At 37.9% G+C, this 19,330-nt stretch overlaps 8 protein-coding genes across 8 annotated transcripts; 3 read left to right on the top strand and 5 right to left on the bottom strand. All coding sequences in view use genetic code 12, as the record gives it.

Annotated features, from left to right (window-relative positions):
- Positions 1–1,461: 1,461 nt before the first annotated feature.
- Positions 1,462–6,782, top strand: KGF56_004678 (SEC6; the record flags this gene model as incomplete). Its single annotated transcript, XM_049326142.1, has 2 exons — positions 1,462–4,007; positions 4,235–6,782. The coding sequence occupies 2 exons, from the start codon at positions 1,462–1,464 to the stop codon at positions 6,780–6,782; spliced, it is 5,094 nt and encodes a 1,697-aa protein (XP_049178333.1).
- A 57-nt stretch (positions 6,783–6,839) lies between these two features.
- On the bottom strand, positions 6,840–7,769 carry KGF56_004677 (mRNA splicing protein; the record flags this gene model as incomplete). Its single annotated transcript, XM_049326141.1, has 1 exon — positions 6,840–7,769. The coding sequence occupies one exon, from the start codon at positions 7,767–7,769 to the stop codon at positions 6,840–6,842; it is 930 nt and encodes a 309-aa protein (XP_049178332.1).
- A 333-nt stretch (positions 7,770–8,102) lies between these two features.
- RPS24 (40S ribosomal protein eS24) lies at positions 8,103–9,036 on the bottom strand (the record flags this gene model as incomplete). Its single annotated transcript, XM_049326140.1, has 2 exons — positions 8,103–8,507; positions 9,034–9,036. The coding sequence occupies 2 exons, from the start codon at positions 9,034–9,036 to the stop codon at positions 8,103–8,105; spliced, it is 408 nt and encodes a 135-aa protein (XP_049178331.1).
- Positions 9,037–9,361: 325 nt separating this feature from the next.
- On the bottom strand, positions 9,362–10,780 carry STN1 (Stn1p; the record flags this gene model as incomplete). Its single annotated transcript, XM_049326139.1, has 1 exon — positions 9,362–10,780. The coding sequence occupies one exon, from the start codon at positions 10,778–10,780 to the stop codon at positions 9,362–9,364; it is 1,419 nt and encodes a 472-aa protein (XP_049178330.1).
- A 355-nt stretch (positions 10,781–11,135) lies between these two features.
- Positions 11,136–11,478, top strand: KGF56_004674 (uncharacterized protein; the record flags this gene model as incomplete). Its single annotated transcript, XM_049326138.1, has 2 exons — positions 11,136–11,156; positions 11,233–11,478. 2 exons carry the CDS (start codon positions 11,136–11,138, stop codon positions 11,476–11,478), a joined length of 267 nt encoding a protein of 88 aa, XP_049178329.1.
- Positions 11,479–13,139: 1,661 nt separating this feature from the next.
- On the top strand, positions 13,140–15,023 carry DRS1 (putative ATP-dependent RNA helicase; the record flags this gene model as incomplete). Its single annotated transcript, XM_049326137.1, has 1 exon — positions 13,140–15,023. The coding sequence occupies one exon, from the start codon at positions 13,140–13,142 to the stop codon at positions 15,021–15,023; it is 1,884 nt and encodes a 627-aa protein (XP_049178328.1).
- Positions 15,024–15,123: 100 nt separating this feature from the next.
- On the bottom strand, positions 15,124–16,617 carry KGF56_004672 (cleavage polyadenylation factor subunit; the record flags this gene model as incomplete). The annotated part of the gene is made up of 1 exon (XM_049326135.1): positions 15,124–16,617. The coding sequence occupies one exon, from the start codon at positions 16,615–16,617 to the stop codon at positions 15,124–15,126; it is 1,494 nt and encodes a 497-aa protein (XP_049178327.1).
- Positions 16,618–16,974: 357 nt separating this feature from the next.
- SOL1 (Sol1p) lies at positions 16,975–17,952 on the bottom strand (the record flags this gene model as incomplete). Its single annotated transcript, XM_049326134.1, has 1 exon — positions 16,975–17,952. One exon carries the CDS (start codon positions 17,950–17,952, stop codon positions 16,975–16,977), a length of 978 nt encoding a protein of 325 aa, XP_049178326.1.
- Between the last annotated feature and the right edge of the window lie 1,378 nt (positions 17,953–19,330).

Below are 19,330 nucleotides of genomic sequence, written 5' to 3'. Positions count from 1 at the left end.
CACCAACACTGACTAGCTTGTTACAACACTATCTTGCTCTGCTTAATAGTGTTGTTCAAGCTGCCACAGTGTGTAAAGATGCAATCAAACCAGTGAGGTGAAAAACGTATAGTTTTGTACACTATAATTATTGAATAAACTACAAATTAATAAATGAGCTTAGACTAGACGAGTGAAACGAGTCTGGCCGAGAGTAAGAGTGGGCTGTGAGAGGAGAGTAGAGAGAGGAGAAGAGAGAAACGAGCCTGGCCGAGAGTGAGAGTAGAGCAGCACTGACTATACAGACAATTAAATCCATTCTGCAAGAGGAGACCACACTTAAATCCATTCTACAAACTACACTTAAATCCGATCTCCAACAAAATACACTTAAGTCCGTTTTCCAACAGAATACAATTAAACCCATTCTGCAACAAACACTACAACTAAACCCATTCTCCAACCTTCCAATTTCCAATATCGTCTAAGAAAGAAAAGGAAAAGAAAAAAAAAACCTGAGGCAAAAGAAAAAGAACCTATAAGGAAGAAAAAAGACTTTAGTGAATATGGCAGATTTCGGAAACTATTAGGAATTTTAAATCCATTTAGTGAATTGGGAATTCTGAGTTAGTATATCACGCAAGGTAATCTAAATTAGCACACTGTGAAACCTCAAGGTGAGGGGCTTAACTACACTCGGGACTCATACACCCTCCCCCCCTGGCAAAAGGCATATTTTCAGTGTTGCTAGTAAATGTTTCTCCACTATCTTGCTCTGCTTAATAGTGTTAGTCAGTGTACTCCACTCTCTCGCTCTGCTCGAGCGAGATAGTACCTCTAATTTTTCCTTATCCCAGTACTAGTACCCCTTACAACCTCTCTCTCCGTAGTAAAATGCGACGAGAAAAAAAAAAAAAAAAAAAGTCGAAAATAAAAAAAAATAAAAAAATATAAATTTTTTGTCAACAGACAAAGAGAGACAAGTCACAACCAGACATTTCACACACAACTTGCCTACCCCGACAAGTTGAATAACACCCCCCCCCCCTACACATCTCACACATACACACACAAGTGTTTGTTACAGTTGGTAAGACTTTCTGAATTATCCATTCTTGTGTAGTGAAGATTCTTTATTGGGTGACTACACATAACAAATTAACCAGGTTTCAGATAATCAGGTTCATTTAATTTTTTTTTTTTTGGTGTTGATTGTTTCTCCTGGTTTCCGGTGTTGAAGGAAAACACCGCGATATAGCTTCCTAGATTGTACACACTTGGGCTGTACACGCTTTGGCAGTGAACCCCTTTGGCCTGTATACCCTTGTGTGTTTGGCCTGTATACCCTTGGGCAGTGAACCCCCTTTGGCCTGTATACCCTTTGGTTATACACTCCTTTAGCTGTTCAAGCTAGCATTATCTGCTATTTTTTATTTTTTCTTTTATAAAGGGCTGTGAGAATTTTTCAGAGATTTTGGGTGAATGAAGACTCAATCACATCAACGTGTGAGCACTAATAAGAGGGGCCACGTTCGTGACAGTTCTCGTCATATGAACAATACCGACGGAAACGGGGTCGACGGTGGTGGTGTGAGTAGAAAGGCTTTGCACGATAATGGCACGACTGCCGCTGCCGCTGCCGCCGGTGGTAATGGTGGTGGTTACATTAATTCAGAAGAGTTAGGCAACAATAGACTCAGTTATTTAATTGCTAAATCTATTGGGAAAACATGCATAATTACAACTACAGATGGATCTCGTTATAAAGGTTTACTAATTGCTACAGATTTATCCACCAAACCGGCACCTTTATCTGTAGTGATTAAAAAACCGCAGTTGGTCAATAAGGGTTTACTTGATGAAAAGAACAACTTGATTGACAATGCATTGCCCCAAAATCTTATTGTTCAAGCTAAGGATTTGATTGATTTCGAAATTGAACTTAATATCAATGAGCCGGTCAAGAAGTATCATGCAAAGGTCGCTTCTTCTGTTCTGCCAGGAGGGAGTCCAGTGGTTCCTACAACCAAACCGGCAGGTACAGCTTCTACAGCAGGCTCTTCTTCTTCTTCTCCTCCTCCTCTTGCTGACAAGAGTGAATTCAAAACCGACTCTGACATTTCAAGTGAACAAAAAAACAAACCTTTTGAGGAACGTGACTTGGTCAAATGGGAACCAGAGGAGAGTGACTTGCAAGGATTGACTTTAGAGGAAGAAGAAGAAAGACATACATCTAATGGCGGTGCTCAATGGGATCAATTTAAAGTGAACCAAGAAAAATTTGGCGTTGAAAGCACTTACGACGAACATTTGTATACTACTAGAATCAATAAAACGGCACTGGACTACAAACAAAAAGTTTTGATGGCAGAAAAGTTGGCCCAGGAAATTGAAAAAAGTGCAACCACTGATCGTCATATTTTGGAAGAAAGGGGATTGTTGGTAGATGATAGTGGTATGGATGAGGAAGATAAATATTCAGGTGTTGATAGAAGAGGCGACGAACTCATGGCTGCTTTGAAGACAAACAACAAAAGCCACAACAATAACAATAACAACAACAACAGTAACAGTAACAAAATTAAACCCTCACCTGTTCCAATTACAGGTCATCATCATCATCATCATCATCAACAACAACAACAACAACAACCAAACATAGAAGATACTGGTAAATATGTCACTCCAAGACAAAGAGCAGCTCAATATCACAATGATCCAGCAATTATATCCAGTTCAGCTATAAACTCAAAGAGAAAAGCTCCAGATTCTATTCCAGCAAAGCCGGTTATTCACAATGAAGCGTTTAGATTGAATGCACAAAGTGAAATCAACTCCTTGCGTGAGTTTAGTGCTACTTTCAAAATTCCCCACAAAATGCCGCAAGATCTTTTGCCTATTTTGGCAAAGGATAAACTCAAGCAAAGTGAAATTTTGAAAAAGCAGCTGCAGCAAGCTCCAAAACAACAAGAGTCAAAGCTGGCTCAACCAGTTGCCACAGCATCTGCTACACGGCACGCACCACAACCACAACCACAACCACAACCTGCTGTGGAGGCACTGCAATCCGCTGCTACATATGGCGCTGGCGCTGGCGCTGCCACCCCAGTATCTCATCCACAACATTTGCCTACTTCCCCTGCTGGTGCTCCTCCATCCTCTACTACCAAAGGCCCAGTCTCCACAGAGAAGAAGTATTCAAAGTTTAAACTCAATCCTAATGCAGCCGTATTTACACCTACCTTCAAGCCTAGCACAATAACATCACCACCAAAGGCTAATTTCAATGCACCGTTACCATACCAATCACCCAGGGCTACAAATAACCGCACATACTCCTCTAATGGAAGTATAAGCTCACAAGGCTCAACAAAGAGACATCATCAAATTTCACCACAAGAGTTTTTTGGAAGTGTCAGTAAAGTGCCCACAAAAGAAGGCCAAGCTCGTAAAATAGCTGCATTTAAGAACGGTTTTAATTTATTCAACACTGCCAAAGTTAAAGCTGAAGAAGCTGGAACACCAACACATTTGGTATTTGAGAAATCTTTCCAAACTCCACCAACATGGGACTCAACAATCGAAGAATCATACACTATACTGTTCCCTAGATCAGTATCCATGTATGGCGGCGGCGGCGGCGGTGGTGGTGGTGGTGCCGGTGGTGGTGCCGGAGTTGCCGGAGTTGCAGTTGGTGGTGTCGGTGGCAGAGTTCCCCTGCAAATGGCATCTTCCTACATTCCAAATTCAATGATAGCGGCAACACCGGGCACTGGAGGGGTAGCAACGCCCCAACAACCAATACTACAGGGCGCCTCAATTGCTGCGGCACCTATACCTTATAATTTCCAAATTCCACCGCAATTTCATCACCTCCCGCATCAACAGCAGCCGTATTTTGCACAACAAGTAACCGCTGCTCCTATGTGGTTTATACCGCCCCCTCAAGGATTTGGAATGATTAACCCGTATCTAAACAGTGGCGCAGGTGGAGGCGCACATGGTCAACATGGTCAACAGACGAGGAGGTACAAATAGGATAATCTTTTTGTAGTTTAATATGAACTCGTGATGTCACTTTTCTTTTGGCAAAGGATGAACTTTAGGGTATCTCTGACATGTTTCGTACTTGCACTAATCTGATCTGATCTGATCTGATCTGATCATATTGAGAGAGAGAGAGAGAGGTTACTTGGTCATATGGTAGCGCCCTTTTGAAAAGTCTAATTCCACAGATTTGAAATATTTTGTAAAGAACAGTTAATGGTGGTGGTGGTGGTAATAGATTTACAAGAAGTGGGTATAAGGTAGAGGGTGTCTATGTGTTTTCGATGAGCGACGTAGCATTGTCTAGAATTGGAAGTTTAATCAAAACTCAAGATGATATTGCCAATGTGGACTCGATACGACAGCAGTTTATAAAGGAGAAATTGTCGATTGACGTTCAGTTATCTACAATGACGCAGTTGCACTTTGATTCAATGATGGACAATTTGTCGCAGATGAAGGATACGTTGAAGAAGATGACAGATATAAAGGGGAACTTGGGTAAGATTCAACAAATCTACAAAGAAAGTGTCTCTGTACCCAAGGATAATGAGATTATACGTAAGATGATAATTGTGAATCAATTCATGAATCAAACAGCTAATTTGTACAATGATATTAGCAATTTCAAACTGATAGTCGACTCTCTTAAACATGCAATTATGGTTGAGCAAGAGAAAATGCAACAGAGTCTAGAGTACACAATGCCTCAATTTCTCAACATACATTTCCAGTATACTCAAATTCGAAATTTTCAAGATTATTTGGAGTCATACTCACAATCATCGTCGGACGATTTAAAGTCGATAGTGTTTAGGATCACTTCGCCTACCAAAGAGCTCATCAGAAGCTTTGATAACTTGTTGAATGAGTGTATTACAAGTTTAACAGAGTGCACAAGAGAAAATAACCTTGAAATATTATACAAGATTGTAGCAATGGTAATTTATGAAGAACAACAGGACTTGAAGTTACAAGTATCGCGTAGCTTAAAGTTGGATACAAGTGACATAAATCGAAGTTACAAAACGTTTAGAAGTAGGGAACGTCATTATAAAAATTTTTTTTTTGAAAAGTTTAGACTTTACTTTCAAGGCACATTTGATGCTTGTATAGAGTACAATGCCAATGATCCAATCGCGCTATACGATAACTTAGACTGGATGCAAGATGAAATTGTCTTTGTCCATGATGCCATGACCCCATTATTCCCACCAGAATGGAATTTTGATACGTTTGTTCAAAACATATTTTACGACAAGTTGCACCAATATACTCTAGATTTGATAAATAATGAACCTGCAGCCGAAGACATTTTGAAAATATTGACATATGACAAAAAATACACCGATTTCATTAAGAGTATTGGTGGACGACTGGGTACAACCTCCTCAATCATTGGTGACGATTTGAAAGATACGGTGTTGGATGATTACATGCGAAATATCACCACCAAGATGATGGAGTGGAACGAAAGTTTGATCAAGCAGGAGAGTAAGGTGTTTATCGAAAGATCAAAGGCTCCAGATATTTATCCCTACGAACAAGATATTCCAGATGTTGATGCGGCAAATGAGCCTGTTATTCGTCATATCGAAGTTTCAGCATTTGTCTTGCCTGATTTCAAGAGTCCTATGATAATGATGAAGGAACAAGCGGATGCCGCATCATTATCAGGTAACTCAAAGATTTTACTTGCGGTGATTGAGAATTTCTGCGCTTGTTATGTGGAAAGAGTGCTAAATTTTGTCAATTTAGTAGACGAGGAAATGGACAAGTATTTTTCATTTTATAACAATTTCCAATTCTTGGTCAAAACGAGTAAAGCTAGAAGGTTATTCAAAAAGAAACCCACCGTTCTTGATGTGGACTCATTGACACCGGAAGAGCAAGCGAATTTGTCTCGTGAAGGGTTGGTTGAATATTTGGGCGCCTTGGCTAATTCACTAGAGATCAGCAATGATATTTTGAACAACAAATTTGCGATAACTTACAAAGAAAAAGTACATACTAGCTATCATGTACGGGTAACTACAGCGTTTTCCACAACTGTAGATAAGTCAAGTGCGTTGGTTTCGGAGATTTGTATTTCTGTTTCCAATATAATTATAAATGACTTGTATCCCATTTTGTGCCATTTGTTCACAAAAAAGTGGCTTGAAGATGGACAAAGGCAAACGGAAAGTGTTATGATGATGACGCTTGTTGCACAAACAATTGCCGAGTATATGGCTGAGGCAAGACTGTATTGTATCTACACAGTTTATCAAGTCCTATTTGAGATTTTTTTGGACAAATTTGTCTGCACATATTTGAGTATTGGATTTGAAAATATTTTACAAGGAGAAGGGAAAAGAATCGATCCTAAAACTCAAGGCTATAAAGCATTCAAGTCACGAATTCAAAGTGATGCCGAGTTGCTATTTGCTGGATTACTGGATTTGTTTATGGAAAAGGATCGTCATTATTTGCTTTCAAGTTTAACAGCAATTGAACTTTTGGCAGATTTGGGAACGTGCGAGAATCCTATGGAAAATATTCCTGAACAGTGGAAAGAGTTTGTGTTACCGGTATTTTATGATTGTTCTCTTGATTATATAAAGGGAGTTGTACTTTGCCGCAAAGATATGTCCAAGTCTCAATGGAAGACCCTAGAGCCAATATTGATCGAAATCAAAGATGATTACCATAAAAAAATGGAACCACCACAAGTGCCAGTGTTGACATTGGATGGATTTGAATTTGCAGAAAAGTAGGAATAGAGAAGAATTAAAAAAAAAAAAAAAAAGCTGTAAACCTTTTGAGTTTTCTTTTTACTCGCTGTCACTGGAGTAGTCGAATTTTGATGATGTTAGCTGTGACTCTTTTTTTTTGGCAAGAATTTTCGAAGGGATACGAATTTGTCTTTTCATAAGCATGTTTTTCACTTCTTTGACCGGTAGTGGTGGTGGAAGAAGAGGTGATGATGAATTTCCATTTATTTTCAGGTCATCATGGCCTACCTGCCTTTGTGTTTCTTTCACTTCTTTTATTTCTTCTTCTTCTTCTTCTTCTTCTTCTTCTTCTTCTTCTTCTTCTTCTTCTTCTTTTAGTTTCTCTTTCTTTGTGTCAATTTTCGTTTTCACTAAATCCACCAATGCCTCGTCTCCTCCCTTGGCTCGCACTGCTTCAACCTGCCTTTGAATAGATTCCAACTCTTGAGTTAGCAATTGCTGCTTTTGCTGTTCCACCAACCTTTTTTCAAACTTCTCCATCACATCTCTTGTAGAATCATCTTTGCTTGTCCAAAATGGATTACTTTTCCTTTTATTCTTTAATATTTGGTACTCCTGATCTTTCGCTTGTTCACTCTCTAGCCTTTTGAATAGCTCATCATCGGTCTCTTCTCGTTTCCTTTTCCCTTTCTTTGACTCGAAATTTCGCACAGCACCTTCTTCTGGGGTATACCCAGCTTCTGCTGGATTGGTCTTAAATGTGATAGTATTGTTACAACCAGGACATGTAATGTAGAACCTTATGATCTTGATGTTCAAGTACCTCTCACTGGTAGTTTCCTTCCTTGCATTGAATGACCTTCGTTCAGCTATGTACTCGTTGCATTTGAGACATCTCATTGAATATGGTGCCATCATTCGTATCTTGATCGTTTGATTAGACGCATTGGGATTTTTCTTCTTTCGAAGAGCTTTGGAAGGATCATAATCAGCGGGATAATACTTGTTTATAGCTTTCCTTTCCGACATAGAGACACTGATCTTGTTGCTGCTGGTAGTGAGAATAAGTGATTCACTTATAACTCACTCTTATCCGCCTTCTCTTTACAGTTTGTTCTTTTAAATGGTTTTTTTTTTGAGCCGCACAATGGTGATATGACCCACAAACCTTCAACCAGATATCAGAAAAAGGAATAGAAAGATCATATTGGATCTATATCAAAGAACAATAATTACAAATCTCCTATAACCCAACTTACCTTGTACTTTCTTTTCTTCTTCGAAAGAATTACTTAATTATTATACATGAACACAAGTGTGTGTATATATATGAATGACAAAAAAAACCTCTCTTCAACTACTCTAATCAGCATTTCTCTTAGCAGCCTTCTTTTGTGCTTTTCTTTGAGTACCAAACACTTTCTTTTCTCTATTCTTCTTTTGTTTTCTTTGTTGTCTTGAAGCCTTTTCAACCTTTTCAGCTAATCCGTATCTGACTAATCTATAAGTTGGCTCGAATTTTTTGGCATCAGCTGCTGATTGGTAAATTAAACCAAAACCTGTTGATTTGCCACCACCGTATTGAGTTCTGAATCCAAAGACAGAAACAGCATCTTTTTCAGCCTTGTAGATTTCCGATAATTTCTCACGTATTTCGTCCTTTGATACATTGGCTCTGTTTGGGTGTAAAACGTCAATGACAAATTGTCTTCTTGACAATAATGGATTAGTGATAACTTTTCTAGTTCTAATTGTAACTGGGTCGCTCTAAAGAAAAAAGGAGTTAGTATTTCAAAATTTGGAAACCAAAAATGTTTTCATTCAAGTCAAATCAAATCAAAGTAAATTAAATCAATCTTTGCCTCTTGGGAACGGGATAGAAATTTTCCCCTATTCAATATAATATATGGTTGGAAAGTTGAACATCACACCTTGATATTCAAGGTGCACTGAGCTGTATGGTATCTTTGCCTATCATAAGTGCTTTTTTCTAATAATTCCAAAAGCTCTAGTTGAGAAAAAACTCCATATACTCCTCTCCAATGTAGCAGCCATTTCGGTGAACTGCGGTGATTGTAAAAACGTTCTTATAATCCTAATTTACCAATGTTCCTTCTCCTAATCCTAATTTACCAATCTTCTTTCTCCTAATCCTAATTTACTAATGTTCTTCCTACCCCCTGTTCTACATTTCATTATATATTCTCTCCCCCCCCCCCTTCTCTCACAAGTAAATACCTCGAAATAGGCGTTTTGATTGAATCTAAATCTTTAATTTCGTAGTTGAACATACCATTGTTTATATAGCTACGAATAACTTGTTGACTTTAGTGAACGTTGAAAATTGATATATCGCTAAAACTATCAAAACCAGTGATATTAGCACCAATTGCTAAGTTTTCAGATACTGAAAATTGAATTTTTTTTCATTGAACGCTACCATACAGAAAACACGAAGAGAAGAGGGCAGTGAAGAAAAAAAGAATTACTATACTCACGTGATTAATCGTGACTGTTTGTTTCTTGGAACATAGATAAAATTATATGCAGTATATATATATGTATGTGTGTGTGTGTGTGTGTGTGTGTGTGTGTGTGTGTGTCTGGTTAGAAAGATAAGACTAGACCTTATACCATGAATTGGTGGCCTTTTGATATTTCCAGCTCTTATCATCAGTTTCCAAAAGACGATACTTGATTAAGAAATTGACCAATTTGTAATCTATATCGTCAACAATTCTCTTATGCTTGACATATGCAATGTATTTCATGGTATCAAAAGTTGTGAAATTCTTAAGTGCTTTACATAAACTATCGTAAATTAGCTTGAATGCGGTAGATTCTATTTTATCTTCTTTTTCTTTATCATCATCAACAACAACTACAACTAAACTTGAATTCCGAAAATATAGTCGTAGTCGGCGTAGTATTTGATACTGGAGATCCAGAGGTCCCATCTTAGACATCCCTGATTGGTAAATACTATGTGCAAAAGCTTTGATTTGCGAAGAAACATACCGGTTTAGACTCAACTCTTTTAAAGTGATGGTTTGAAATTTATGTTTGATAATAACAACTAAACATTCTTTTACCAATTGAACAAACCTCGATTTGTTTTGTGCAGTTATCTCATCAAAATGTTTTAATGATTCTGTTTCTTCAATGCTTTGAGAAGAGAGAACTTGAACAACTGAATGCTTGGCTAGAGATTTGACTAAGGACTTGGCTTTCAAATTTGACTTTGAGGTGGGATTTTTGAAAAGATCAACGACTCTAGCTTCAGTCTCAAAAGAAACTGGTACTTTTTCTTTAGTTGTAACTTCCCGGTGTGGCTTTCTTTTAAAGACAGATTCTGCAAGCTCAAAACTCAATGTTTCTTCAACATCAACCAGTTCTTTCGGTAGATTGACAACGGGTCTATCATCAATTATTTCACTTGCAATGCCAGCATCGCAATATTTAGTTTTATTCACAACAAGACTATCCTCTAAAACACATTCAGGTATTTCTTTGTCTTTGTCTTCTTCTTCTTTTTCTTCTTCTTCTTCCCCTGCTCCTATTGAGCTCTGCAATCCAAACTGCAATTTTTTCCTCTCTTCTCTTTTCGTTAGTTCTCTCTGGCTGAATCTACAAACAACAGGGCCAGACGTATTCTTGTTTTTATTCTCTGGCTGGAAAAACCACGGTTTTTTAAGCACCGACTCTCTATACTCGATTCTTTTCAACCATGATACAATATCCGGACCTAATGCTTGCTCCAGATGGCACAATATCTGCAAATTGTCAACAGTTGTCTTCCCCCTCCTAAAATGTGCATTGGCTTCAACAAATTTGCCGTAATTACACATATCCATAGCCAATCTACTATGCAAAAAGATCCCAACAGTCATTTCCACAATAACAACCAGATCTGCGCCCGAGGAATCATCAATATGCAATTTCACAATATCCTTTTCCTCATTATAGTACTCTCCGACAATTCTACCAGCAATGGAAATGCAACTTATGGGCCAATTTTGAACCATTATTATATCCTGCATAGACTCGGCAAGATGTGAATACAACTTAAACAAGTCTTGTCCATTTTTGAAATCAGTAATAAATAGTGGAACAACTTGATTAAACGTGCACGCTTGATGAAATATCTCTGGCCTATAAAATTGTATACAATTTTTTTTTAGTGCAATATGACTTTCACATACCCCCCAATCAATTCTATTGAGTTGGTGATATAACTTATTGTTCATTCACTCTAGTTCCATAGCCTATCCCTTTTTTTCTTTTTTTTTTTTCCTTCAAAAGTTCCTTGTTCAATCCTTGTCTTTCTCTATTAATCTTCTTGCTTGATGAAAAACGCGATTAGCTTATCAAAATGAAAATTCCAACTTTGTTAGGATGACTTTAGTGCTACCATATGTATTAGATGACACTATCAAGCGAAGCGAGATGCTCCACTATTGAACGAAGCGAGATGCTCCACTATTGAGCGAAGCGAGATAGTGTTGCTAGTGTTGTTAGTGTTGCTAGTGTTGCTAGTGTTGCTTGGGTCAATAGTGTTGCTAGTATTGCTAGTGTTGCTAGTGTTGCTAGTGTTGCTTGGGTCAATAGTGTTGCTAGTATTGCTAGTGTTGCTAGTGTTGCTAGTGTTGCTTGGGTCAATAGTGTTGCTAGTATTGCTAGTGTTGCTAGTGTTACTAGTGTTACTAGTGTCGGTGTATTCAGTGTACATTGTTTATAGATGATAAAAGTTCTTCAAATTGTAGAAAGCGCTAAGGTATCGGGCTTGACGTTTGATTAGATCATATAGTATTCATTACAGGATTGAGGGTAGGATGAGAATTATATATGACACTATCAAGCAGATACACTATCAAGCAGATACATTATCGAGCAGAGCGAGATAGTGGAGCATTGACTGTCACCGACATTAGCGACCCTATCGAGCAGAACGAGATAGTGGAGCATTGACCGTCACCGACATTAGCGACACTATCTCGCTCTGCTCGATAGTGTATCATCACTCACGGTATTTCATTCCAAGTTAGTAACCTTTTGGTTAAACAAAGTATCAGGCCCATTTCTGCTTGAAACACTTGTTTCTCATTATTTGTTTACTATTACTTATTTGCAATTATCTGTCATTTCTACTTGTAATATGCCAGTCAGTGCTGCTCCACTATCGAACGAAGCGAGATAGTATCACATCTGCCAATTTCACTTGTAATATGCCAGTCAGTGCTGCTCAACTATCGAGCGAAGCGAGATAGTGTCACATCTGTCAATTTCACTTGTAATATGCCGGTCAGTGCTGCTCCACCATCTTGCTTCGCTCGATAGTGTCGATAGTGTCGGTCAGTGCTGCACCACTATCTCGCTTCGCTCGATAGTGGCGGTAGTGGCGATAGTGGCGATAGTGTCGGTCAGTACTGCTCCACTATCTCGCTTCGCTCGATAGTGGCGATAGTGTCGCATCTGTCATTTCAACCGTTTCAGTCTCAAGTTGTCTCAGTTCCAACATATTACTAAAAAAAGTCGTCCTCAACTCTTTCCATCTGGTGGAATAAGTACTCAAAGTAACCAACAAAAATGCACTCAACAACTGCAAAAACCACCAAAGTAAACTTGTTGGAAATTTACCAACATAGCACCAAGTAATAATCAAATTTATAATATGCACCGTTAAGGCAAAATCCCATGCCAACTTCGATCTGCCGACTATTAAAGTAACAAAAAGCACACAGGTTAATGAGTCAAATAGCCACATTACAAAAAGTGTCAAACCCATTGCATTCTCAAAGGAAACTAATTGCCATTTGAATACCCAATCTATGGAAAACTCATATCCATTTAGTAACGATACCCCGTAGAATATTATTATTGCTGATAAATAGTAAAAAAGTTGTAGTAGTATGATTTGTATTAGTAGCTTTCTCGGGTTGGTGTATTCTTTGTCCTGATATAATTTGATGTAGTCAATCATGATAACCTTATAATCTATATATATATGCTCTACCCTCTTTTTTTTTTAGTATTTGATATGGGGGATGATTATCTCTCTTAAAAGCAAATAAGAGCCGTTTCTAAAAAAAAAAGAGTCGTTTCTCAAAAAAAGAGTCGTTTCTCAATATTAACCCAGACGTTCTCTCAAAAATACCACCTTTTCTAACTAGCCACGTCCTTAAAAAATATGTTCCACACGGGTTTGACTATCTCTTTCTTTAACGATATATACTAACAAAACATTATACATTTTTCATCTCTTACTATTGAAGCCATTGTCAGTTTTCAGTGTCGCGTTACAATTGCGACGTATACCATTTTGGAATCTTTTTTTTTTTTTTTCATTTCGCGATGACTTTAGTTATCAAGGAAGAGGTTATTATTCATTAAACTATAGAGATGAGGAAAGAAGAGGAGGGTTTTATACTTACAATTGATAGCGATGCAGAGTATGAAAATGTAAGTGAGCTGTCAGAAGAAGATGAGGAAGCTGAGAGAAGGAAAGAAGAGGACGTAAATGAGGCAAGGAGGGAAGATATGAATCCCGATTTTCAGTTTTCCATGGGAGAAGAGTTGGGTGAGATTCAAGAGTGGGATAATGAAGATCCCGTAGACCAAGTGAATTTGAATGAGATTATTAAAAGAAAAATGGGCAAAAATGAGGAGGGAGAGGAGGAGGAGGGAAAAGAGGAGGAGGAGGAGGGGGAAGAGGAGGAGATGCCTGTTAAGTTATTAGGTGATGCTGGAGCCGCTAGTGATTCTGACGATGAAGAAGCAATCAGCAACTTTTATGGAAAACTCGATGAAACATCATCCACAACTCTAACCGACAAGTCGTTCCAGGATCTACAACTATCTCGTCCTATTCTAAAAAGTATACAAACCTTGTCATTCACCAAACCAACTCCCGTGCAATCGTCTGCAATTCCAATAGCACTATTAGGTAAGGACATAGTTGCCGGAGCCCAAACAGGTAGTGGTAAAACAGCAGCATATCTAATCCCCATTATAGAAAGACTATTGTACAAAAACTCAACTTCAACAAAAGCCATCATTTTAACACCGACAAGAGAATTGGCTATTCAAGTTCATGATGTGGGTACCAAATTGGCACAGTTTGTAAATAACTTGAATTTCGGGCTAGCCGTAGGTGGGTTGAATCTTAGGCAACAAGAACAGCAGTTGAAATCAAGACCAGATGTGGTAATTGCCACGCCAGGTAGATTGATTGATCATATTCGCAACAGTCCAAGTTTCAGTGTTGAAGATGTACAAATATTGGTTATTGATGAAGCCGATAGGATGTTGGAAGAAGGATTTCAAGAGGAGTTGACTGAAATATTATCGTTGATTCCAAAATACAAGAGACAAACACTATTGTTTTCTGCTACAATGAATGCCAAAATCCACGATCTTATTCAACTAACATTGAACAAACCAGTGAAAATAATGATAGACCTGCCAAAGACTGTTGTTTCGAAATTGGAACAACAATTTGTTCGTATCAGAAAAAGAGAAGATTTGAAACCAGCATTACTATACTTGTTACTAAAAAAATTGGAAGGAAGGACTGTGGTGTTTATAAGGACGAAAATGGAAGCGCATAAGCTTCGTGTAATATTGGGGTTACTCGGGCTAACTGTTGCTGAATTGCACGGTGCATTAACTCAAGAGCAGCGTTTATCCAACGTTAAAGCGTTTAAAAGTAACGTGAATGTCTTGTTATGTACAGACTTGGCAGCTAGAGGTTTAGATATCCGTATTGAATACGTTATCAATTATGATATGCCCAAAACGTATGAGATTTATTTGCATAGAGTTGGTAGAACTGCAAGAGCGGGAAGGAGAGGAACATCAATTACATTTGTAGGTGAGAGTAACCAAGAAAGAAGTATAGTGAAACTTGCTATCACAAATGGTAGATCCGTAGCCAGAAAAGTTGATTGGGGTGCAGTTGAATCCATAAATAAGAAGATCAAATCAAAAGAAGGCGACATAGAAGAAGTGCTACAGGAAGAAAAAGAAGCCAAGGAGATTATGCAAGCTGAAATGCAATTGAACAAAGCAAGCAATTTAATACAACATGAAAAAGAAATCAAGTCAAGACCAAAGAGAACATGGTTCAAGAGTGAAGTTATGCAACAATTGACAAAGAGTGGACCTAAAGTCAACTCCAAAAAGAGGAAAGCTAGTGAAGAAAAGAAAGAGAGTAAAGAACGTTTGTATAAGAAAACAAAAGCCGATAAAAGTAAGAAGAAACCTTCTATGAAGAAACGAAAGTAGGCTTTTGCTGAACCGCTCTTTATTGAAGTAATATACATAAAAAGAAAGAAAGAAAGAAAAACAAAGGATTCAGTCCATTCCTCTTTTTCTTCTTTTCTATTTATTCATTATATCCTATATTTGTAGAGATCAACACGTTTCTAGGAAACACGCCTGGGAATGGTAACAAAACCTTTAATCTCTTTTTATCGTCATCAACTTTTGAAACATGCACATATCCTAACACCGAGGAGTTTAACAATTCCTTCCCCATTACACTACCACCACCACCACCAACACTTAAATTGCCGCTATGTTCTTGTGCCAAATGTGATACGGCGATTATTGAATTATCCAAGTTAGAGGAGAATGGCGTCTCTAAAACTTGATAATATTCTTTCAATTCATCATTTGCTTCGCCATCCGCATCATGCTCAAAGTCGTCACCTTCTGGTAAAAAGGCCAAAGAAGATTCCAAATCTTTCGTTACAACCCCTTTATATATCGATAACCCTGTGATATCAATTTCCGTCTTGAAAGGAGATAATCTATTCTTGAAATTTCCATTGAAATACTCCCTTATTGTTTGTTCTTGAGTCATTCTAATAAATTGGTCATTCAATTCAACAACACCAGGCAGCTTGCTGATCTTGATGATACTTAGTCCATTATTGCTAATTCTATGCAGTAATTTTTTTTCCAAATCAATCTTTAATTTTTCATTTCCCAATACCACCACTAAATCAACCTTGAAATCTGCAATAATGGAAGATATGGTGCTGAAATCCTTGATACTGAGCGGCGGAGTATCAATGATAACACCGCTACTCCTACATTTAACGTCGCTGTCTAATTTACTCAACACGCATATCCCCAATTTATCAATTTGATAATCAAACAATTTGTTATTATCTCCAATATCCAAAAACCCAAAGTTTTTAACTAATGGTTGTTTCGGTGTGCTATTGACCAACGTGCCCGTCGTAGTACTGGTCATACCATACCCATTAACACTTTCAACATCAAAAAAATCCAGCACGGGTGTCGCCGATAATGAACCCGGTAGGGCGAAAACTCCATCTTGTGGATTTAAATTTACCAATATGGGACACTCATTTAGTTTCACAGCATATGCACACAAGGTCTTGACTAGTGACGTTTTTCCCGAATGCTTAGCACCAATAACCAATACTCTTGGTCCCAAAACATTAGGATCATTTAGATCCTTGGCAATCTGCCTCCGCGATTCAATGTACATGGTTAAGTTGATCACAGAGTCCATATTGGTTTCACCACTGATATATTCGGTGAACTCGTCATCTTCAGAAGACAAAAATCTAGTTTGGTCCTTATTTGTAAGAACCTGATACTCTACTGCAGATTCTTCTTTACTAGCTGAGTACAAGGCACACTTAACTCCGGATAATTGTATCTCGACATTAGTGGCTAATTCCGTGCCATTGATTTCTAAAATGCCCCGTAATACTTTGAATTTCAAAGTCTTTTTAAACGGCACTTCTATTCGCCATTCGTGGTTAGGTGGAATATTTATTGACTTTAGAGATGATTCGTCATCTATAGCAATGTCAGTACCGCCAAATCCCGGAATTGACATCACTAAAAGAAGAGATAATGATGAACCCAATTAGAAGAGTTGGTCTTTATCTGTATTAATGAAAAAAAAAAAAAAAAAAAAAAAAAAAAAAAAAAAAAAAAAAAAAAAAAAAAANAAAAAAAAGAATATCTTATAATTTTTGAAAAAAAAAAAAAAAAAAAAAAAAAAAAAAAATTGAAAAAATAAAACAACTTATATCACGTGACATTAAAGAAGAAGAAGAATAAAGAGAAACGACAAAGATAAGGGATGCAATCAAACCCCGTGTATATATGAATGTGTGATGTATATGAATGAAAAAGTTATCTTATAGAGCTCTTGACCAGTCAAGAAAAGGAAAACCACTGCTTGAGTAATTCATATTCCTTCAAAGGACAATTTTTTTGGCTTATACTTCATCTGGTTCTTTGTCAACTTGAGCACTTTTCTTTCCCCTGTTTTATTATTAACCAATTCCATATGTGTGTTGTAATCTATTCTAGAAGGTAAATCCTGCTTATTATTCCCAAGATTAGCATCTTTCTCATTTTCATTCTCTATAAATGGGTTAATTAGACTAGCACGAGGGATTTTTTTCGTTTCCAAATACGACATAGTCCTCACCTTCTCACCATCCTCATCATTATTGTTCTCATTGTCATCATCATCATTATTCTCCTCCTCCTCGTCATCAAAAAATTTGTCGTTAAACAGTTTTCCGTGCCATTGTCTCACGGTCTCATCGTCTATAATTTGTTTGCCAGGAGTACTAGGTTCTATATCAACCTTTTCCTTAATCATCACCTCCATTTCGATTTCCTCCTCAATATCGACTTCATCTCGCAAACTTTCCAATTTCTTCTTATCAAACAATGGTATATTACTAGTACCACTTAGAAATCCGCCATGCAACTTACCAATCTTTCTACCTGATCCTACAGTCGAGGGTAAAGGTAAAAACAATCCAAACGATATTTTTTCGGTACTTCTCGAGTAAGTACTAGTTGCAGAATCCAGGAATATATCATTCAAGTTTCTTTTGCGGTGTGTTGAAGAAGCTGTATATTTGCAAGGTGAACGTTGTGGTGTAGTTGGTGAAAGTGAAAACACTTTGTTGGTTGTGGTGGTTGTGGTTACGGGCCTTTTGCAGAAATTCACTAAACCATTATCTATTACTGGTGTTTTCACGGATTTTTTGGTGATTGTGGATGGTGTTAATAACCCCTTCTGAGTATGTAAAGGTGTTTTTATAGTTGATGACGATGATCCAGCTTGGTAGTTTGGAAAAGAATACTGCAGAAATTGGTTTCTGTTGGTTCTTTGTCTTGCTGGAGGAGTCAGTGGTGTTTCCGACATGGCTTGGATAAAGAATGGAATAGGAAATGGCTCAAACAGGAAATGGCTCAAATAGGAAATGGGTGATGCCTCAATGGGTGATGCCTCAATGGGTGATGCCTCAATGGGTGATGCCTCAATGGGTGATGCCTCAATGGGTGATGCCTCAATGGGTGATGCCTCAATGGGTGATGCCTCAAATAAAAAATGTGGGTCTACAAAGTGATGGTGTGGGATGGCTCAAATAAGGAGCAAGTGAAGATGTCGTGTGTGATGATATTTAATGTGATGCGATGTATACCTTTTGGGTAAAATAGCAAAATCAAAGAGCGGGAGTGGGAGTGGGAGTGGGATAACTTGCAAATCGAAAATGTTTTTGTCCCCCCTTTATTTGCTTCTAGAAACACACACTAAGATCTTAGTTGGCAAGCGTGAGTTGGATAGTTACTTGAGAATCAATATAAGAAGGATGAGATAACAATTTAAATGAAACACGTCTCTCTCATTTGGTGAAGAAAAAAAAAGAGAGAAAATTATTTATAGAGTATACTGCATATAGGTCAAGAAGTAACACCAATAGGATTAGCGGCTGGTTGAGAAATGGCTGGCTATAGACTAGACACTATTGAGAGAAGCGAGATAGTGTCGATAGTGTCATCTAAAATGCGAGAAAGGGCTTAGAGCTACACTATCGAGCAAAGCGAGATAGTGTTATTAAGAGCTGCTAGGTGTTAATCGAGCAAAGCGAGATAGTGTTATTAAGAGCTGCTAGGTGTTAATCGAGCAAAGCGAGATAGTGTTATTAAGAGCTGCTAGGTGTTAATCGAGCAAAGCGAGATAGTGTTATTAAGAGCTGCTAGGTGTTAATCGAGCAAAGCGAGATAGTGTTATTAAGAGCTGCTAGGTGTTAATCGAGCAAAGCGAGATAGTGTTATTAAGAGCTACTAGGTGTTAGTCTCGCTCTCGATAGTGTCGTGCGAAAAAAGGCTTCGAGCTAATAATCGCTCTGCTCGATAGTGGAGCAACTATTCTCGTGTGGTTCTTGATTTTTTCTCAAATTGAGACAAATTTCAAGGCAATTGAAATTAAGTTAAAACTGTGGATACAGTAAAATTCAATAGCAATTAACACTGCACTATCGAGCGAAGCGAGATAGTGGAGCACAGTGGCTCTAAACACTATCGCTCTGCTCGATAGTGGAGCACACTGGCTCTAAACACTATCGTTCTGCTCGATAGTGTCGATAGTGTCATAACGAGCTACTAGGTGTTGCTCCACTATCTCGCTTCGCTCGATAGTGTATCGTCGATTTGAAAGCAATCAAGTTTCAAATGGAATCCACCAGAGACATCACAGACTCTAATGTAATTATTTCCTTATTTTCTAATATTATTTTCTT

Source organism: Candida oxycetoniae (assembly GCF_023343755.2).
Source record: "Candida oxycetoniae strain CBS 10844 chromosome Unknown scaffold11, whole genome shotgun sequence".
NCBI lineage: Eukaryota > Fungi > Ascomycota > Pichiomycetes > Serinales > Debaryomycetaceae > Lodderomyces > Lodderomyces oxycetoniae.
The sequence above is the reverse complement of the archived record's forward strand: the minus strand, read 5'-3'. Positions and strand labels throughout refer to the sequence as shown.